The sequence below is a fragment of the Apiospora phragmitis genome (assembly GCF_038363925.1).
Source record: "Apiospora phragmitis strain CBS 135458 chromosome Unknown utg000001l:1.0-2902119.0:1.0-2906034.0, whole genome shotgun sequence".
In the NCBI taxonomy this organism is placed as follows: domain Eukaryota; kingdom Fungi; phylum Ascomycota; class Sordariomycetes; order Amphisphaeriales; family Apiosporaceae; genus Apiospora; species Apiospora phragmitis.
In genome coordinates, this window is record NW_027117399.1 from 139,297 (window position 1) to 157,358 (window position 18,062).

General features: G+C 54.9%; 5 protein-coding genes across 5 annotated transcripts; 2 read left to right on the forward strand and 3 right to left on the reverse strand.

Moving 5' to 3' along the window:
• Positions 1-1,878: 1,878 nt before the first annotated feature.
• PG994_000038 (uncharacterized protein) lies at positions 1,879-4,341 on the reverse strand (the record flags this gene model as incomplete). The annotated part of the gene is made up of 1 exon (XM_066851447.1): positions 1,879-4,341. The coding sequence occupies one exon, from the start codon at positions 4,339-4,341 to the stop codon at positions 1,879-1,881; it is 2,463 nt and encodes an 820-aa protein (XP_066722079.1).
• Positions 4,342-10,117: 5,776 nt separating this feature from the next.
• PG994_000039 (Nuf2 family protein) lies at positions 10,118-11,567 on the forward strand (the record flags this gene model as incomplete). Its single annotated transcript, XM_066851448.1, has 2 exons — positions 10,118-11,392; positions 11,454-11,567. The coding sequence occupies 2 exons, from the start codon at positions 10,118-10,120 to the stop codon at positions 11,565-11,567; spliced, it is 1,389 nt and encodes a 462-aa protein (XP_066722080.1).
• Positions 11,568-11,822: 255 nt separating this feature from the next.
• PG994_000040 (uncharacterized protein) lies at positions 11,823-12,632 on the reverse strand (the record flags this gene model as incomplete). The annotated part of the gene is made up of 1 exon (XM_066851449.1): positions 11,823-12,632. The coding sequence occupies one exon, from the start codon at positions 12,630-12,632 to the stop codon at positions 11,823-11,825; it is 810 nt and encodes a 269-aa protein (XP_066722081.1).
• Positions 12,633-13,205: 573 nt separating this feature from the next.
• On the forward strand, positions 13,206-15,699 carry PG994_000041 (uncharacterized protein; the record flags this gene model as incomplete). The annotated part of the gene is given in 3 exon segments (XM_066851450.1): positions 13,206-13,245; positions 13,321-13,781; positions 13,792-15,699. The coding sequence occupies 3 exon segments, from the start codon at positions 13,206-13,208 to the stop codon at positions 15,697-15,699; spliced, it is 2,409 nt and encodes an 802-aa protein (XP_066722082.1).
• Positions 15,700-16,261: 562 nt separating this feature from the next.
• On the reverse strand, positions 16,262-17,965 carry PG994_000042 (male sterility protein-domain-containing protein; the record flags this gene model as incomplete). Its single annotated transcript, XM_066851451.1, has 3 exons — positions 16,262-16,923; positions 17,021-17,633; positions 17,693-17,965. 3 exons carry the CDS (start codon positions 17,963-17,965, stop codon positions 16,262-16,264), a joined length of 1,548 nt encoding a protein of 515 aa, XP_066722083.1.
• Positions 17,966-18,062: the final 97 nt, after the last annotated feature.

Genomic DNA, 18,062 nt, shown 5'->3' on the forward strand with positions numbered 1-18,062 from the left:
GTGATAAAGGTTCTATAATAAAGATAGTGTGAAAAGGGCATCGGACCTGTAGCATGGAAGTAACCATGGCAACCCAAAATGGCCCATCCTCTAAGAGAGTCAGGGAAACAATCACGAAGTCATGACATTACACGCCAGGCGGTCTACTGGATTCGCACACATACCAATCGTGCTTCAACTCCGAGGTATATTGGAAAGGGCGCCGACTGCACCGTATTTTGATATTGTATGCGCCGTGTGGCGAAAGGGAAGCCGGTCAATATTCTGGCGCCTGGATTAGGGTTTTACGCGGTAACGCAACTGAAGGTGGAGACGACGGCGGGGGCCCTGGGCAGAGTTCTCTTTTCTTCTTAACAGTCTATCACCCTGAAATCGGTTTGTCCGGAGCTAGGGTTTAATGGCTGGAAGAGCCTGACACCACTGTCGGGTCTGGTGCGCCCCTGACGTCCCTTGAAAATCCACCGGAGGGAATAATTCTCCAGCTAGGTCGTACTCATAACCGCAGCAGGTCTCCAAGGTGAATAGCCTCTGGTTGATAAAAACAATGTAGATAAGGGAAGTCGGCAAAATAGATCCGTAACTTCGGGAACAGGAGGTGGGTGGATTCGGGTATAAGGTTGGGAACAAAGGCAATTAATCTAGGAGCGACACGGAGACGACCCTTGCGACACGCCCTTCTCCAATGCGGCACATTCATATGCCGGTCCGCATAACCCATCCAGCCTTTTGAGTCGACGTATCTTTGGTGTCGAGCGCACAAAGCCACATGGCCGACTGACAGCAACGTTTGCCATCCAACGCCGTGAGGTGCCTCTTTCATTCGGGGGATTGACGGACGCCCTACGAAGAATTGAAGAGGAATTGGGGCGGATGACCAGCGTCGGAAAATGTTTTTGCGTTCAAAGAGGGAGAGATTGTGGAGTTTGAATCAGTGAAGAAAATATGATGGTAGAAGAAACTGCCATGGATATGTTTGGTAAAGAAGGGCGAAGCATTTGTGTCACTCAAAGATGCGATCAGAGACAAATATAGATAGATATGATTTGATTTCACTTGTTTGCTTGTACCAAAATGTACATACATCTTCATGTGCTCAACAACCCTGGTTGCGCACATGAGCGGAGCACGGGCACTCGGAAGAGTGACCGTGGCCTGGTTGGGGGTATAAAATGAACCGTGTTCGCCGCTTCCCCTGCCATGGGAAAGTAAAAAGAGAAGAAAATCAAAATCAAAACCAGTATGACAGAACACAAAATGGTATCTCCTACAAAAAGCACAATTGTTTCCCGGCCATAATTCCCATTGCGTCAAGCAGGCCTCCGAAGAATAGACCCGGCCGCGACGAACCCTTTTTGATTGACCGACCGTCCGTCCAAGCCCTGCCGGAGAGTATCTCTATGTTATTAGCGCATCATCCCAGATGCTAGAAAAGAAAAGTTGGCGTCACCCGTCTCGGGTGGCGCTTCGAAGATGGGTGCAGTGATCAAGTAGTGCTTGATTTGCATCGGCTCGGGATAGTGTGAGTCGACAAGCTAGGCAAATGGCGAGCTTCGTGCTCTGGTCTAGAGCAATATCGATGTATAACAGCCCCGAGCTTAGCGTTCGGCGACGATGATCCCAGCAATTGACAGCAACTTTTCAACTTTTTTTTGTGGTTTTCTTCGTATGAAACAGAGAAGGAAAATCTGGAAAAGAGCGAATAAGGTTGGTGTTTGATAGATGTAAGGAAATGAAAGTGAGTGTGTAGAGACCCTTTTCATGTTAGGGTGTCACGTTGGAGTTGGTTGTGTTTTCTTGCTGCTGTCTGCTGGGGTAAATCGGTGCCGATAGCTTCGGCGTCGTTGGTGCTGTTAAACCGACTCAAACTTCTTATTCGCCTCATTGAGTGGCGGGCTCGTAGCTACTCCTCCTCCGCTCGCCAGAGGGGCGGGGAGAAATCTTGAGCAGCTTTGCGCTACCGCGGCTGAAATTGCGTAGGTGGTCGCTGACCTTGACACTTGTGGCTCGTTGAGGGACGCCCGGGTTCTCGCCCTCGGACATCTCGTCATCGCTCGGTTGCTCAACACTGACGTGCTTCTCATCATCTTCGTATGTTTGGAGGAGCCCTTCTCGGCTCCGCATGGTATCGCGATGGTGCATCACTGTCGGGGTGTGCTTGACATTCCCCCACTTGGGTGACTGATCCAATTCGTCGTTCTCATCGTCGCTACTTGGCAGAGCATCGCCAGTGGACTGGCGGCGGAGTTTGTCATCCACCACCGTCTTCAGAAACTCGTCGTCAGCAATCGAGTGTTGATCGATTTCGTGTTCCTCGGAGTTGCGCGACGGAGAGCCAACGGGGTAGCTTGTTAGAGATGCCTGCATGCCGGATGAGGTGCGCTTGCGGTCACCCATCCGCCCTCCGGACAGCCAGGAGCCTTCCGAATCGATAGACGCTAGGGACATAGACTGGGGAGGTGGTGATGTCATGATCTCGTCTCTGTGCATCGAGAGTGGTGTTGCACGATGACCAGATGTGGGCGTGTCGTAACGCATCACCACATCGTCGGGAATCACAGGCAAGGGTTCTGTCAGCATGACTTCAGCCTCGGGAGAAGCGACGCGGGAGTCCGGGGGAGACATCGGTAACTCGGGAAGGTCCTCACGGAAACGTGACATTGTTCGTTTGGGTACTTTGGAACTCAACTGTCGTGGCATATAGTTGATGGGCGGAGGGGGCTGATGAGTCGACATGGAGTCCCGAGATGTGTTGGAGAATGACGAAGGCCCAGAATCACGCTTGTTACGTCTTCCCCACTTGAAGAAAGACCAAGGCTTTGAGGATGAGCCACCGTCCGAGGTCTGTCCTCCAGATTCAGACTCTTCCGATCTTGAAGCGATTCGCATCGATGAAGGTGTTGATGCCTTTTCGGCCATCTCAGACTTCTCGTGGACCTCTTTAGGTGATGTTGAGCGTTGTTTCTTGGGTCGGATGAGACCCATCAGTCTGGGGCTGGGCGACCGTGAAGCTCGGGTTTCCGTCTCATTCGCAGGTTCCGTTTGCTTCGGTTGAGGTGCCGCCGCAGGCATAACTGGGGAGAGGGGTATGCTGTCAACCCTATGGAAGTTTTCCAACGGACTAGGTGATCGTCGATTGCCCTGTGGCTCCTTGGCCGGTCGGGCTGGCTCCTTCTCCCGTTTGCTAGGAGAGTCTTCCGACCGCCTCTGTCTTGACGAGGTGACCACAGCAGATGTGGTATCGATGCCAAGACCCACGGTATCACGCCCCAATACTCCCCTTTCTAGATTTTGAGGAGGTGGTGTGCCGTTTCTTGCGGCTTCTGCTTCTTCGGCCCGCTGTCGCTCTGATTTCCTTGCTAATCGTTTCTCGACTCTTTCTCGTTCTCGCTCTGTTTTCCGTTCCCTCCTCCTCTTATCCCTCTCCATAAGCTCGCGTAGATCAGAAGCGTCGAGGTCATCGGCAAGGTCGTCGACTCTCTTGTGGGCTTTCAAGGTTGACTCGGGTATCGGACCCCTTTCGGCCAGCTTCCTCTTCTGGGACATGGACCGCAGCGGGCCCGAACCGGACGAGGCGCCATAGAGAGGGTTGGATGAGTATCGTAGTGTCGGGCGGGGTGCCAGTGCATCCAAGGAGGACAGCTTCCAGGCGATTTGGTCCGATTCGTTTGACAAGGCCGAGTTGATCGACTCTGGCCCGGGCAGAGAAATATCGGAGTCACGCTGGTCCCAAGGTCGGGCGGGCCCCGTACGAGCTCGCTTGCTATCCCTCTTCATCGGCCTACCCGAAGTCCGGCTGTCGGTAGCAGGGCGAACAGGCGGTTGTTGTAACTGGCTCATGGCCTTCACTTCAGCTTCGCGGTCATGTTCTTCTTTCCTTCGTTTGCTGGATTTGTGGCGTGGAAGATGTTGGGCGCTGCGTTTACTGCGGGAGTTGTTGTGGTGGAGTGTGGGAACTCGGTCCCTGAAATCCATTCCAGGGTTCTGTGAGTCCAAAGGGTGGCCGGTGATGTGGTTGGATGGGCCCTGTTCCCTGCAATTATCATGGTCGCTAAGTGTCGTGGCGGACTTTGGAATAGCGGGCACGGGTGGGGACTGGGTCGTGCTGGCTTGGACGAGCCCGCGCGACACGAATTGAGTCCCGACGGCCCGGCGAAAAACTATAGGTGCGGCCCCGCCACTGGTGTTGGTCAGGCAGATCACCCCGTTGCTGACGTTGCCGCTTACTAGCTCTGCGCCCGGCGGAATCCAGTGAAGATGTCGCTGCATCGACGGGATCTGAGGAGGTGGCGGGTTCGGTTGCTGCTCGGGGAGGGCCTGGTGCATCGGCCGTCTGCCGCTCATTGCCCGCGAGTCGTTTGCGCGACCCTTTGCGGCGGAATGGCCAGATGGCCATTATGCCCTGTATTGATGTGCAGGCTTTTTATGCAGGTGTGTCGCAGGAGGCGGCGCCTAGCAATGCAAAGTCGTTGCCCTACAAGGGTGTTGGTTGTTGTGCGTGATGCTTGTAGAGGGTGGTGTAGGTATTAACATTATCGCCATTTGAGGTCGTCGGGTTGAGTAATTCAATCCAAGAAAGCAGAATTGTCGTCGATTCGACCTGTGGGTGCCGTACGAACGAACACGGTTATTGATGTTGGCCGACTTTTGCTGTGAGATGTTGCCGCTGCTGCAGTGTCGAAAACGAAAGAGCCTCGAAAAGAAGGTTACTTTAGGCAATGGAAGTGCAGTTGCACAGCATTTGGACGGTCGTGTTTGCGCAACTGTTGAACAGGACCTGGAAATTGATTGAGCGAGCGAGCCAAGACGAGAGCGAAATGCCGCCTGTTGTCGCCAAAGGCTAATAGCAGGTTAGAGCGGTAGATGCAGATCGACCGTGTTGAAACGCGCGGGCTTTACGTCGGCCAGGAAAATATCGAACTTTAACAGATTGGAGCAAATTGGAATTGGCGTCTTTGCATGGCAATGCTCCCCGTCGCGTTGTGTATTGTGTGTTGTCTAGTATTGATGCGGAATCCAGCGCAGCAGGTTGGCAATCGAGATTTGCGTGCGTTCTGGAATGACTAGGTTTCACTCGATTCTTCGCTCAATGCCGGATGGGGTGGGGGATGGAGGATACAATCATAGGGGGAGGGAAGGTCGAGGCAGAAATGGTCTTGGTCCGGGGGGTCTCGACTGCTAAAAGAGAGGAGCATGAATAACAGGAACAGGAACTGATGAACTGCGAACGGGGTAGACCAGGGAAGACGGAGGGGTGATACATATGTGATGAGGGCGGGTGGTGGTAGCGGTTGGATGGGTATTTGCCCCGGCTGTGGGAGATGGATGCTTGTTCTATGGCGATGCCTTCTCTCCTCTCGGTGGCGTGGACGTGGCCAACAGGGAATGCTGCTATTCTTGACTTAGAATTCCCACAAGGCACAAGGAAGAAGAAATACCACACTGCTTCTTCTTACTCGCCTGCCGTCAAGTCCAAGACCCCTACGCACTACAGTCGGCAGGTCAGCTTCAAGTGCCCCTGGATTCACGGCCATACAGTACAGGTGCTGTAGGTAGAGGGGGGCAAGAGGGCTGGCTGGCTGTCCCAATTCGCATCCCGCTTCTTGTTCTGCTTTTTCCCAAGTTCATGTTGCAATTGACTTTGATGTATCTGTACAAATTATAAAGTCAGGAGGCAGGTACCAAGGCCAAAGAACCCACCTGTTCCCTGCTCGCACGCTCAAGCGGTCTTGTTACGCATCGGTACCTACAGGGCTCCAGGGCTGGAGACTGGACGGTGCCAATCGTAGCGGGGGCGTTGGAAATCTCGTTTCTGTTACCGCTAAAACGCCCAAGTACCTCGAACTTCCATCAATGTCCATGGCCCATGCTGCAAGCTGCCAACAGCTCTCGTACATAGCTGTGAATAGGTACATCCATCCCAACGGGCATAAGAGGCAAAAAACATTCGTACAGCATGTTACGTGTTGGCCCCCAGGCTAAGAGAGAAGAACAGTCGTGATCCAACGTAACACCTCAAAAAGGCCCTGAGAAACTCGAAGCCGAACTGGCTGCGCTTGCGATACCCTATTTTGAACCTTACCTTTGTGTATGTGTATCGTCTACGGAGTACATACATACTGGCAGGCGCTAGTCCACGGTGACTCGAAATCAATCCTGCCTATCCGTCCGTACCTAATGCAAATGGGGTTCCTATTCTGAGCTCCTCCTGCGACAGATTCGGCGAACCTGCTGTTGTTGTGGCCACACAATGGGACCATCCTTGTTACGGTACAGTAAGTATCTCGGATGCTGGTAGGTAACTACATAACCTTGGGCTCGCACCCTCTTACTATCTAACCCGACCAGAACCCGACCTCATCAGTCTGAGAGTGTGTCGGTGATGTCAATGTAGGTAACAGATAGAGGTAACGGTACGTCGATTTTCCCACGATACAAGTTACAACCCCTGCACGCACCAGTTGACAGGGGCTCGTCGGCCTCTAGTACCAGTGACCCCTGGATAAACCTCTCGATGCAGATCGTATTCAGAATCGGCTAAGCGGCCAGGGTTGAGGGGCGTGGCTAGGTGGTGACTTAGTGCCCTCTCGTTTGTGACAGAGAGAGCAAGCGACGAAATAGGCCTTGTTACTGTCCTCGATAGCACACAACCAGTATGCTGCCACGACGCTGGCTCATACTATGCTTCCTACTATGCTTCATACTATGTTGTGTTATTGTTGTCCGATATATCACGCTTTGATGCCTCGGAATCAGATACAGCATAGCCCATCAGTCGTGGCAGAAGTCGTGGAGGGTGCCTAGACTGGAATATACCGTGACAAGTTTCCCCGAGCCCCTTCGGCGGCCTGCCGTCCCAAGGCCCCCGGCCAGTGCCACCGCCACGAGTGTTGGGAGTGCATCCTCAAGTCAGAAACCCCGATGGCTTGCAGTGGCCGTCCAGGTTAGATCGTATTTCAACAAAGCCTGGCTTTCTGTTGGCTGTGTTTAGTAACCTGGAATCCAACAGTGCTTTAACGCATGACTTTCCCCTGCTTTTGAGGCTATTCTGCAGCTATCCCGCTGGAAACAATCTCCCTAATGTTAAAAAAGTACTCACCATAGACAGCCACATTTGGGGACGGACACGTATTGTAAAATGATCTTTCGGTTCTGCTGAAAGAAAATGAAAATACTCCCATTCAGTTACGGGGGATCGCAGGTCAACCGGAAAGGCGCATATCTCATTTCACATACTCCATCTAGATCGGGGTTGCTCGCATTTGGACGTTTGGCGAAAACGTGGCGAGCGCTCGATTACTCCCGTAAGCCATGCTTCACGGCAGCTCCTGTTTTGCCAGGCACGGCAGTCAATTTCCCCCTCAAATTGTCTCGCAAAGCTGCATGTTCTGCTCCGTTACTCTATCCACTACCGCTCGAGCCAAGTGATGAAGGTATAAACTTGATGCCATCGTCGATGTCAAACCCCTAGGCGCCGTGGTTTGCGATGTCGGCAGTCGGGTTGCTCTGCACTGGAGATGTCTGGGTATGTTATGTCATTGACGAGTAAAGTAACAAAAGAAACTTCCTGGGCCCGAGACGGTCCAGATGCGTCGCTACGGGGTTGTGACCGACCAGTAACGGGTTTGTGTGTCGAGAGAGGCAGTGATTGGCATCGCCCATGTCAGGCCCCGATGGTAGGCTTCCTTCCCCATTGGTGCGCAGTGGATCTCCCGTGTCCTGCTAGGTTACGCCCAACGTCACCGCGCACACCATTCACTTGGTTACGGTCCATGGCAGGTAAGGTTCTGAAGATTTCAAGAATCTCAACGGGCCGCACATGCGATCTACAGTTGCAGGTACATACATAATTCGCGCTCAATGAAGGTCAGACTCGGCAGTACGATAGCAAGACTCTCCTGAGACGACAGGAGTGCGTATCTGGACGTTCCAAGGGGCAAATTCGGCTCGTGGGGGTCTGATGGATGCGGGTAGAATCAATTGTGCACAGCTGTTAAGCATATCGTTGTGTCTGTCAGACTGACACGTAGTGCGCAGATGCGCGACACGCATTTTCCCTTGACCACGGAGCCAGTAAGGTCCTGGTCCAGAGGCAATGTCGATTAGTGGCCTGCCATATTAAGATATAGTATGCAGATCATGGACTAGAAATCTCCTGTAACCTTGTAGCAGTACCAAGGAGCAGGGAATGTTCCCAACGTTGTTGTCGAAATTCATCTGCAAGCAAGTGCAAGTCACAACGTATCGAACGTTGATCCCTTTACCACCGGTACGTCCGGATATCTGACAACTGAGCATGGGACGTATCGACATTGAAGTCCTATGTGATTCGTCTTAGCCTAGAACGCTAGAAAGACGAAAAATGGCGAGTATCGCTGCTGATTGGGTATGTCATCTGAGGGAGGTGCCGTGGCACAGGTGCTTGTGATTACATTACGTTGTCTAGTTTCCAGATGATTGCCCTTCGCTCTTTCGTTCCTGTGCCACCATCAGCGCCCCGTAATTCAATTGGCGATGCGCAGGTCAAACATTCGAAGGCTGGCCAGGGCGTTTTTCATGATGCACAAGATTTCTGGCTAAACCTCTTGGTGCACTGCTAGGCTTGTGAGTTCAGAGACTTGTTGAGAATGAGCGATTGTCAGCTTTCTTGCTTCGAGGAAATCAATTGGTCCAACCAATGATGAGCCTCATTTACCAACTCCAGCTCTAGGTATGTTCACGAATATTACAAATTACAGTATTTCCTGATATGTTCGGACAGTATACTTTGGAGGTGATACGCCAAGATAGAAGCAGGAATACATAAGTAGCTGGTTTTCTGTCTGGACGGCTATTTTCTGGGCTGTTATCACCACGTGTGCTAACGGCAGGCATCGTAAAAGCCGGACTGTTTCGCCAGGCATTCGGTTCCATGCTCCCCCCACCTAAGCAGCCAGCAGCTTGACTCATTGCCACAGCTCATTGGTGGATCGGCCATATATTTGTTTCATAGGGCAAATTTAGAGCTGTCTTGAAGCTGGTACGCTTGGGTGCTTGGCTATAGCATGAAGTGTTAATGGCCTGGGCACCCTTCCTAGGAACCCTGAAACGGAGATTTAAATGGTCCATCAGTTCGGGCCATAGCCCCACGTGTGGACTAGATCTGATGATCCCGTGGACATCTTCCGGCCTCTTCTCTGCCGGCTTCCGGATGCCGGTCTCATAGGTTGGCAAGTCCGGTCCCAAACTATTGTATGGCGGGCTCTGGATGTGATGATCATTTGCCACGCGGAGCAGCTATTCCTCAGCTCTCGTCTGCTTGATGCCTGTTGCTTTCGCCAACCCCAGGTCTAAGCAGAACACTGTTTACTGGACGAACTGGCCCGTCACCTGCTGCTCCTTATTGCTTTTGACTGCATTAGTCCTATGCAGACAAGATTGAGAACTCGGTAATTGAACCGAATCAAATCAATCACTGCCGAATAAGATGGCTCTACCTTGTCTACCTAGTCTGAGACGCAGGAAATATGTTCTCCGGTCTGTGCGTGCTGTATATAGAATGAGAAGGTATTGAGGCAACCAACAGATCCTTCGAACATTGAATTGCTACAAGCTCCCGGAGGTGGGTTTTTGTACTGGTAACTGGGTCACTCGAAATTGAAGTTGATAAATTGAATTTCAGATTCCATCAGAACCAAGGTTAGGTTTATATCAATGTTGTTATTAGGCCCGAATTGCTACAAGTTGGACACATTTGGACATGTCTTATTCAGACCTTGTCCTTGCAGCGTGGAACTTTCTAGTCCGAACTCCCCGCCAGCTGGCAGTAGCTCGCCGGCAGCTGGGCTGCAACTCAATTGGCAGCCACTTGTCGTCAAGGGCAACGCGACTTCCCCATGTTTACCAGAACAAGGTAAAGTGGTGTCAAAGTCATTTTTTGTTTGGAGAAACATTTGAACGAACACTCTGGCATGTGACTTTGAAGACATACCAAGACATCAACTTCTTCAAGATAGGTATCAACAGATACACACACATACACAGCTTTACGACTGGATCTGGGTCTTCCCGTAGGCCAGACTGAACATATTGTATTGGAAACACTCCAGAAAGGGTCAGCAGTCAACACAACACCGCCACCATGTCGTTCAATCCGCGGATGTCAATAATACCGCCATCGCAAACTACGTCACGTACGACGCGCAAAAAGGAAGAGGAGGCAGATGCCTTCATGCGGCTGCCCGATAAAGAGATTGTCGGATGCATAACAGACATCGGCATCCCGTTCACCGTGGCCGACCTGAACAAGCCCAACGCGGTGCAGGTGCAGATGATTTTCGAGTGGTTCACCGAGCTGCTGCTCAACGCGACGCGCGAGTCCGTCGAGCCGGCCATGCGCTCCGCCGCCGAGGACATCTGCGGCGACTACCCCGACGTCGTGCCGCCCGACACGCGCAACCTGATGGGCTTCTACGTGTCCCTGCGCCGGCTGCTGCTGGAGTGCGGCGTCACCGACTTCAGCTTCACGGACCTCTACAAGCCCACCCACGACCGCTTGGTCAAGATCTTCAGCTACCTCATCAACTTTGTGCGCTTCCGGGAGAGCCAGACCAACGTCATCGACCAGCACTTCAACAAGGCCGAGACCACCAAGGCCCGCATCGAAGCCCTCTACGAGTCGAACCAGGAGATGGAGGTGCGGCTGACCGACATGAAACAGAATCGTCGGGCGTTGGAGGCGCAGGCGCGCGAGAAGACGGCCAGAAATGAAGAGCTGAAGAAGACGCTACTGGATCTACGACGGAATCAAGAGAAGGTTGCGGCAAGGCTGGAAGAAGCGAAGGCGAGAAAGGGCGAGCTGGCGCAGAGACTGGAACAAAAGACTGCCGACAAGCTGCACTTGAAGCAAGAGAGCGCGAAGCTGCGACCATACACCCTGCAAAGTCCCACCGCTCTGCAGACGAGCCTCACGGAGCTCAACAATACACTCAACTCCGACAAGGCCCACATCGACGCTTTGGACCGCAGAGCCCGCGCGTTGCAGACGTCAACGGATTCCTTCACAGTAGTCGCGGCCGATGTTGCCTCTTGCATCAAACTGCTGGATGAGATATCTGTGGAGCTATCCAAGGAGGAAGAGGAGAATGCGCGAAATTCCAAGCAGCGGGACGCACTTTCCGAACGTGGTAATAACGTCAAGGAAGTCGAGCGAACGGAAGCGTTGCTCCAGCGGCAACTGTCGAAATGGAACGAGAGGACGGAGAAGCTGCGCGACCAAAGCCGGGAAAAGGCGCACGAGGCCAAGGAGAAGATGGAAGAGTTGAGAGCGCTGCACAAGAAGTTGACCGAGGAGCGATCGGCCAAAGGCACCGATATCGAGAGGCGGCGCGTGCGCATCGAGCAGACGGAGAAGAAGGTAACTAAACTCAGCCCATACCTGGAACCGAGTGCGCAAAATGCTAACCCAAATATTCTAGATGATGGACCTTAAGGAGAATATCGAGAACGAGGTTCGTAACGCGTATGACGAGTACCTCAAGATGGAGTCGCACATCAAGCTGTACATTACGGAGATGGAACAAGCTATCTGATTGGCCTGTGGAGTTTATTTACGATAATGTCATGAGTGATGAAAGGATACCCATGGAGTTTTCGGATTAGGGCGTCAGGTGCATCTTGTACCATTCGAGGGGTACAGACAGTCTAGTCTTATAGACATGTATGAAATATTGCAACGAAAGTCAAGAAACGGAAAGAGTAATGAATATGGCATGGCGTGTTATGTCAAAGTACTGTTGTTCGGGGTCCTGGGTCTGCTTCCCGGCATAATACTTGTCAGCAAGGCATCAGAACTCAACTCCTCGAACTTCGAGTTTCTCATTCCATTCCCCTTTGCTGAATTGACACCACCGACTCAAGACCCTTCCGATTTCGACGGCTCTCCCGGACCAACCACCGCCTTCGTCAGCGTCGAACAGTCCTGGCCTGAGTGGAATGCCCCCGCTGAGTATGGGCAATTTCTCCCTGAGCAGTTCTTGCAAGGCTTCCTCGCCCCTAATCCTGCCCCTTCTTCCGTCATCATGAACTTGATCATATAAAGGTTGGTCAGGGTCATGATCATGCTCATGCTCATGCTCATGGAGATGTTGAGAGAGCAAGGGTGAAGGCGAGGGTGAATGCGGAGGCGGATCGATCACCTCGACGCGCCACCCGAGCCGCCGGCCCGCTTCGGTCACGGCCGCGCAGGTGGTGCCCAGGCCCTGTGTGCTCCACTCGCTCGAGTCCCGATGTAGGGCCACGAGGCCGTAGAGGATCAGGTGGGGCGGCTTGCGCGCCATGGGCGGACGGAAGGAGGGTGGTGGTGGGGGTATGACAGTAGTACCGTGGGATGAAGAATACGGTGAGAAGACGCTGAGGTATGACCGCAGATGCGTCACGGTCGGCGTGTAGATGGTCCTGATGTGTCGTGATATGGAGAGCTGATATAGCGGGGGAGGATAGCAGTTTAATATTTGGGCCTGGTGGCGGCGGCGACAGCGGCTGTTGTTGATGTTGTTGTGCCTGGGGTTCTGGCAATGTGTTGTTGTGGTTAAAACTGTTTTCTTCAGATATGCTGCCTGTGTCTGGCGCTGGTTGGGGATATTGTGTCGTCTCATTGATGAGTGCTTCTAGGAATTCGGCCCGTGAAGAGCATATTATGAGAGTTGTCGGATATACATGGTGATCCAGGATGTAAGTGAGCAGCTCGGATGGCAATGCTGGTGAGAGAACCAGCACATTGGAGGGCGGCATAGATGATGGTATAGTGATATGTGTTGAAAATTAATGCATATTGTTGTGACTTGGTAGTATTAGTATATGCGGGCGTATCCGTTGAAAAAAACATCGAAAATGCTCATGGGTTCAATTGTAGGATCGTAGATGATGATGGCATTTGCAGGTATCACTGCGGAAGAGGGTCCTAAGGTTAAGGCTTAGCCAGGCGCCGGTCCGTCCCGCTGAAGGTAGAGAGCTCGGCCGTCGCACACAAAAGAAAAGCCCCGCCAACGATACAGCAGCAGCAGCAACTTCCGGCTGCCGGGGTGCTCAATTACGTACGTACGTCACGTAACATTCATTATTTCCTACCTCATTTACCCCGGCAGCAGTAGAATCCTCGTACCAAGGCACACGACAAACAGCAGCTAGGGAGCTGACTGTGCGTCCAGGCCGACTTTCTTTGATTCACCATGGAGTCCATATCACGCATCTCGAGTCTGCTCGAGAGTGGTAAGCAGAATGGCTCCTACGTTGCCTTGCCCTCTATCTGCCAAAACTAATCATGGATGACCGTCCACCACACAGCACGCGAGCTCACCCTAGACGCCGCCCAAGCCGCCCGAAGCAACACCCGCACCGCGACCAAATCCCTCCCTACCGCCCAGCTAAAGAAGCTCCTCGACAGCCGCAATGAGCGCGAGATCCAGGATGGCCTGCGCCGCGTCACCGCCATGATGTACCGCGGGCAGCGGACCCTGCCCTTCTTCTCGTCGGTGGTCAAGAACGTGGCCTCGCCCAACATCGAGATCAAGAAGCTCGTCTACATCTACCTCATCCACCACGCCGAGCAGGAGCCCGACCTGGCCCTGCTGTCCATCAACACCATCCAGAAGTCCCTGTCCGACGGCAGCCCCCAGGTGCGCGCCCTCGCCCTCCGCACCATGTCCGGCATCCGCGTCCCCGTCATCTCCCAGATCGTCTCGCTCGCCATCAAGAAGGGCGCCGGCGACATGAGCCCCCTCGTCCGCCGCGCCGCCGCCCTCGCCGTCCCCAAAGTGCTACCGCCTCGAGCCCGCCTGCCTGCCCCAGCTGCTCGAGTACCTGTCCGGCCTCCTGGGCGACAAGCAGTACTTTGTCGCCGGTGCCGCCATCTCCGCCTTCCTCGAGATCTGCCCGGAGCGCCTCGACCTTATACACAAGCACTACAGGAGCCTGGTCAAGAAGGTCGTCGACATGGATGAGTGGAGTCAGTTGGCTATGCTCCGCCTGATGACCGTCTACGCCCGCAAATGCTTCCCGAGGCGGACGCGGAGCGCCAAGGCCAAGGATACAACGGGCGACCTTCAGGACTTCTACGGGGGAGGGCAAGCAGCTGCACCGGATGGTAGCGAAGAAACCGGCGTTCTGGATCCTGATTTGGCCCTACTCCTGAACACAATCAAGCCCCTCTTGCAGAGTCGCAACTCGGGAGTCGTACTGGCTGTAGCACGATGTTACGCAAACATCGGCACCCCGGAATACACAAAGATGGCCGTCGGTCCGCTGGTCGCATTGATGCGTTCGGCGCAAGACATCGAGCAGGTGGCCCTCTACAACATCGTCTCCGTCTGCCTCGTGCATCCCGCCTCCTTCGTCATATACGCCTCGCACTTTCTGGTGCGCGCCACCGACAGCGCTCCTGTATGGGAGCTCAAGCTGGAGATTCTCACCCTCATCTTCCCTCACTCGCCCCTCCACACCAAGAGCCTCATCCTCAACGAACTCGAGCACTTCTCGCGCGGCACGAATAAGGCGCTCGTGCGCGAGGCAGTGCGAGCCATAGGACGGTGTGCGCAGACCGACCCGGCCACAGCGCCGCGGTGCATGCGTCTTCTCCTCGGGCAGATAACAAGCCTGGACGGCACGTTGGCCGCGGAATCGTTGACGGTCATACGGCATCTCATCCAGCAGGACCCGGAAGCCCACACGGGCACCGTGGTGCGGCTGGCCAAGAACCTGGACTCGGCGACGGATCCGCAGGCCCGCGCGACCATCATCTGGCTGGTGGGCGAGTTTGCCGGTCTCAACGGCGAAGACAACATTGCCGCAGACGTTCTTCGCATCCTGTTGAGGGATTTCACCGACGAGTCTGAGATTGCGAAGCGGCAGATTGTCTTGCTGGCCGCCAAGGTCTATCTACACCACATCAATCGCGAAGCCGAGAAGCTGCAGCAGGAACAACAGCGACAGCAGGAGAAACCGGCGTCGGAAGAGAACGGCGATGGCGAGGACGCACCGCCTCGGTCTCGTCCGCCTGCTGTTCAACTACCGTCGGAAGACCATCCCATTGCGAAACTGTGGAACTACGTGCTGCTCCTCGTGCGCTACGACACCTCGTACGACCTCCGCGACCGCACCCGCCTCTACAAGGCGCTCCTCGAGGTCCCGCAGCTCGCCACTCTGATGCTGCTGGCACCCAAACCCGCGCCCCAGGCTCTTAGCCCGTCCGAGACGCGCAAGGGTTTGCTGCTGGGGTCCTCGGCCCTGGTGCTGGCGGGCGGCGGCGGCGTGCACGGCCTGCGCGGCTATGAGCCCTTGCCCGCTTGGGTCGAGGAGGGCCGAGAGCCCGACCCAAAGCTGCGGGGGACGCAAGAGAGTGCCCGGGTCGAGTATGGCGAGGGAATGTCGCGTGGCTCTATACCGGCGTCGCAGCAGCTGGACGAGGCGGCCTCTTCTTTCAGGGGCATGGAAACTGCCGGCGCGGGCAAGAGTAACGGGTCCGGCGCCAAGACTCTGGACGATTGGTTGGCCGAGGATGAGGGCGAAAGTGAGGAAGAAGAGGAGTCCGGTGAAGAGGAAGAGGAGGAAGAGTCCGGAGAAGAATACGAAACGGATGACGGGGATGAGGAAGAGGAGGGGGGCGATGACGACGAGGATAATAGTGAAGGGGAGAAAGGGGAACTACAGCGGTTCCTTGATGACTGAACGCCCTTAGTCCTACATCACCTGGCCGTACCTCAAAGCAGAGTCAAATCAAAACCATTGTTCCAAAAGGCATTCTTCCTATGACGGCCTTGCACTATCACTATTTGAAGTTGGTGATCCTATTAAAGGGATTGGAAAGCGGCGATGGTTAGGTTAGTAACATGCCCCAAGAAATGTGTTTCCGAACCATGTTGATGTCAGGCAGGCCTAATCAATGGCAACTCCCATACCAATCACCTACACAACCAAACGTCACGTCAAAATGAGGGAGGCCTCCAAAATACGGAATGAACAATATGCTTGCTAATCGACCCATTTTCCTGTCCAATACACCAAGACGCCGGGTCCCCTTGATTCCAGAAATTCTCTAGTAATATATGATGCCTGAAAACCTCATTCGACAGCCAATGTCGTGAGTAGGTAAAACTCTCAACTCCTAAGCATAAAATGCAGCCGAACTCCAGTACCATTATCAATGGCAAGCCAACAATCCCAATTGCAACCCTAATCGCTAACCGCACCAAAAACGCCATCTCAACCCCAAAATTTGAAATGATGAAGTCTACATCGCTACTGCAATGCCAACAATAACAGCCTCCGACTTCTCCGGCAGGCGGTCATTGCCTTCTACTACCAAGACCTCTTCTATCTTCACCTTCGTGACGTCGTCCGTGATCGCAACACCAACATTCATGATGGAGGACGCAGGCGTACCACCAGACACGGAGTCGCCGCCGGCATTGCTATCCTCGTCTCCACTGCTGCTGCTGGAGTTTGATCCAAGCCCCGCGGTACTCTCGTTCTCGTTCTCGCTGTTCTCACTGTTCTCGCTCGCGCTGTAGAGCTTCTCCATCGCGACCGTCTGCAGCGAGACGTCGAGCTTGAGCAGAAACCGCCCGGCGCCGCGGAAGACGCGCTCGAGGTACTCGTCGGCCTCAAACGCGGGGTCGAGCGTCGCGCGCGAGGACCGGAAGTCGTAGGCGTGCGACCCGAAGTGCGCGAACAGGGCGTTGCAGCTGCGCTGCATGCGGCGGGCCTTGGCCAGGTTGCGCGCCAGCTTCGCGTTGCCGGATACGGCGGCCCAGGCCCGACCCAGCGCCACGGGCACCGCTTGGTGCACGAAGTCGGCCACGGGCAGCCAGAGGGCGTTTTGGCCGTAGTACCGCAGGTTGGGCTTCATGGTCGGGTGCGCGGGGAGGCGCTTGCTGTTCATGATGCGGTAGACTGTTGTGTTGTGTTATACCGGTTAGTCTTTTTCATATTCCTTCTTCTGTTCGTTCATGGTGATGGTGAGGACAGGGGAGGGGAAAAAGTGGCTTACCTTGCACCGCGTGAATGTTGTGCTTCATTCCCGTCGTAGCGTGGAAGATGCGGAGTGGGTAGGAGGGAAAGGAGCAACCCTCGATCTTCTTCGGGACGTCGGCCAGACACGTCGAGACCAGGCTCATGGCCACGCTGTCCACGGGCACGATGTCGAGGACGGTCTGCAGGTTGCCGCGCACGACGCGCAGGACGCCCATCCAGACGCCCGTGAACACGCCCGTGACGGCGGCGAAGCTGTCGATCCACCCGGGCATCGGGTACTGCCACGCGGCCGACACGATGCTGGGCCGCACGATGGTCAGCGGCAGCCCGCGCCGCGCCTCGGCGACGACGTGCTCGGCCAGGCACTTGGTCAGGGTGTAGAGGTTCGGGTGGCCCGTGAGCTTCAGGCGGCGTCGCCCGACAGCGCGCCCGAACGCAGCCGCGCGCACAGCTCCGCGGCCGGCAGGGGCAGCGGCACCAGCCGCTCGCGGATGGGCGCCGTGGTCCAGGGCGTCGCGTACGCCGTCGACGTGAGCACGGCGTGCCGCAGCCGCGGGCAGCGGCGCGCCAGGGCGAGCAGGTTCAGGGAGCTGCCGACGTTCTCGCGCAGCAGCACGTCGGCCGCGGCGCTGAAGGAGATGCTCGCGGCGCAGTGGATGATGTGGGTCGTGTTGGCGTAGAGGTACACGGCGTCTTCGGTGTCGGCGATGCCGCAGTCGTCCTCGCCCATGTCGCCCTCGACGACGCGCACGTCGTCGAGCCACGAGGGCGGCAGCAGGCTGAAACAGGGCGACGCCGCGGCCAGGTCGAGGAACCGATCCCGCGCGCTCTTGGTCTTGTTGGCCCGCACGAGCACGACGAGCTTGTCGAAGGGGAAGCTGGCCCGGCAGCGGAAAAGGGTCTCAACCACGACCTTGCCCACGAAGCCGGTCGAGCCAGTGAGTAGGATGACGTTTCCCATGATGATTAAGAATAGTTGGTTTTAACCGTTCTAAATATGGCAGAGAACGGAAGAGTACCAGTGTCTGAGAGATGTCTGTGGCTGTTGATATCCTAGA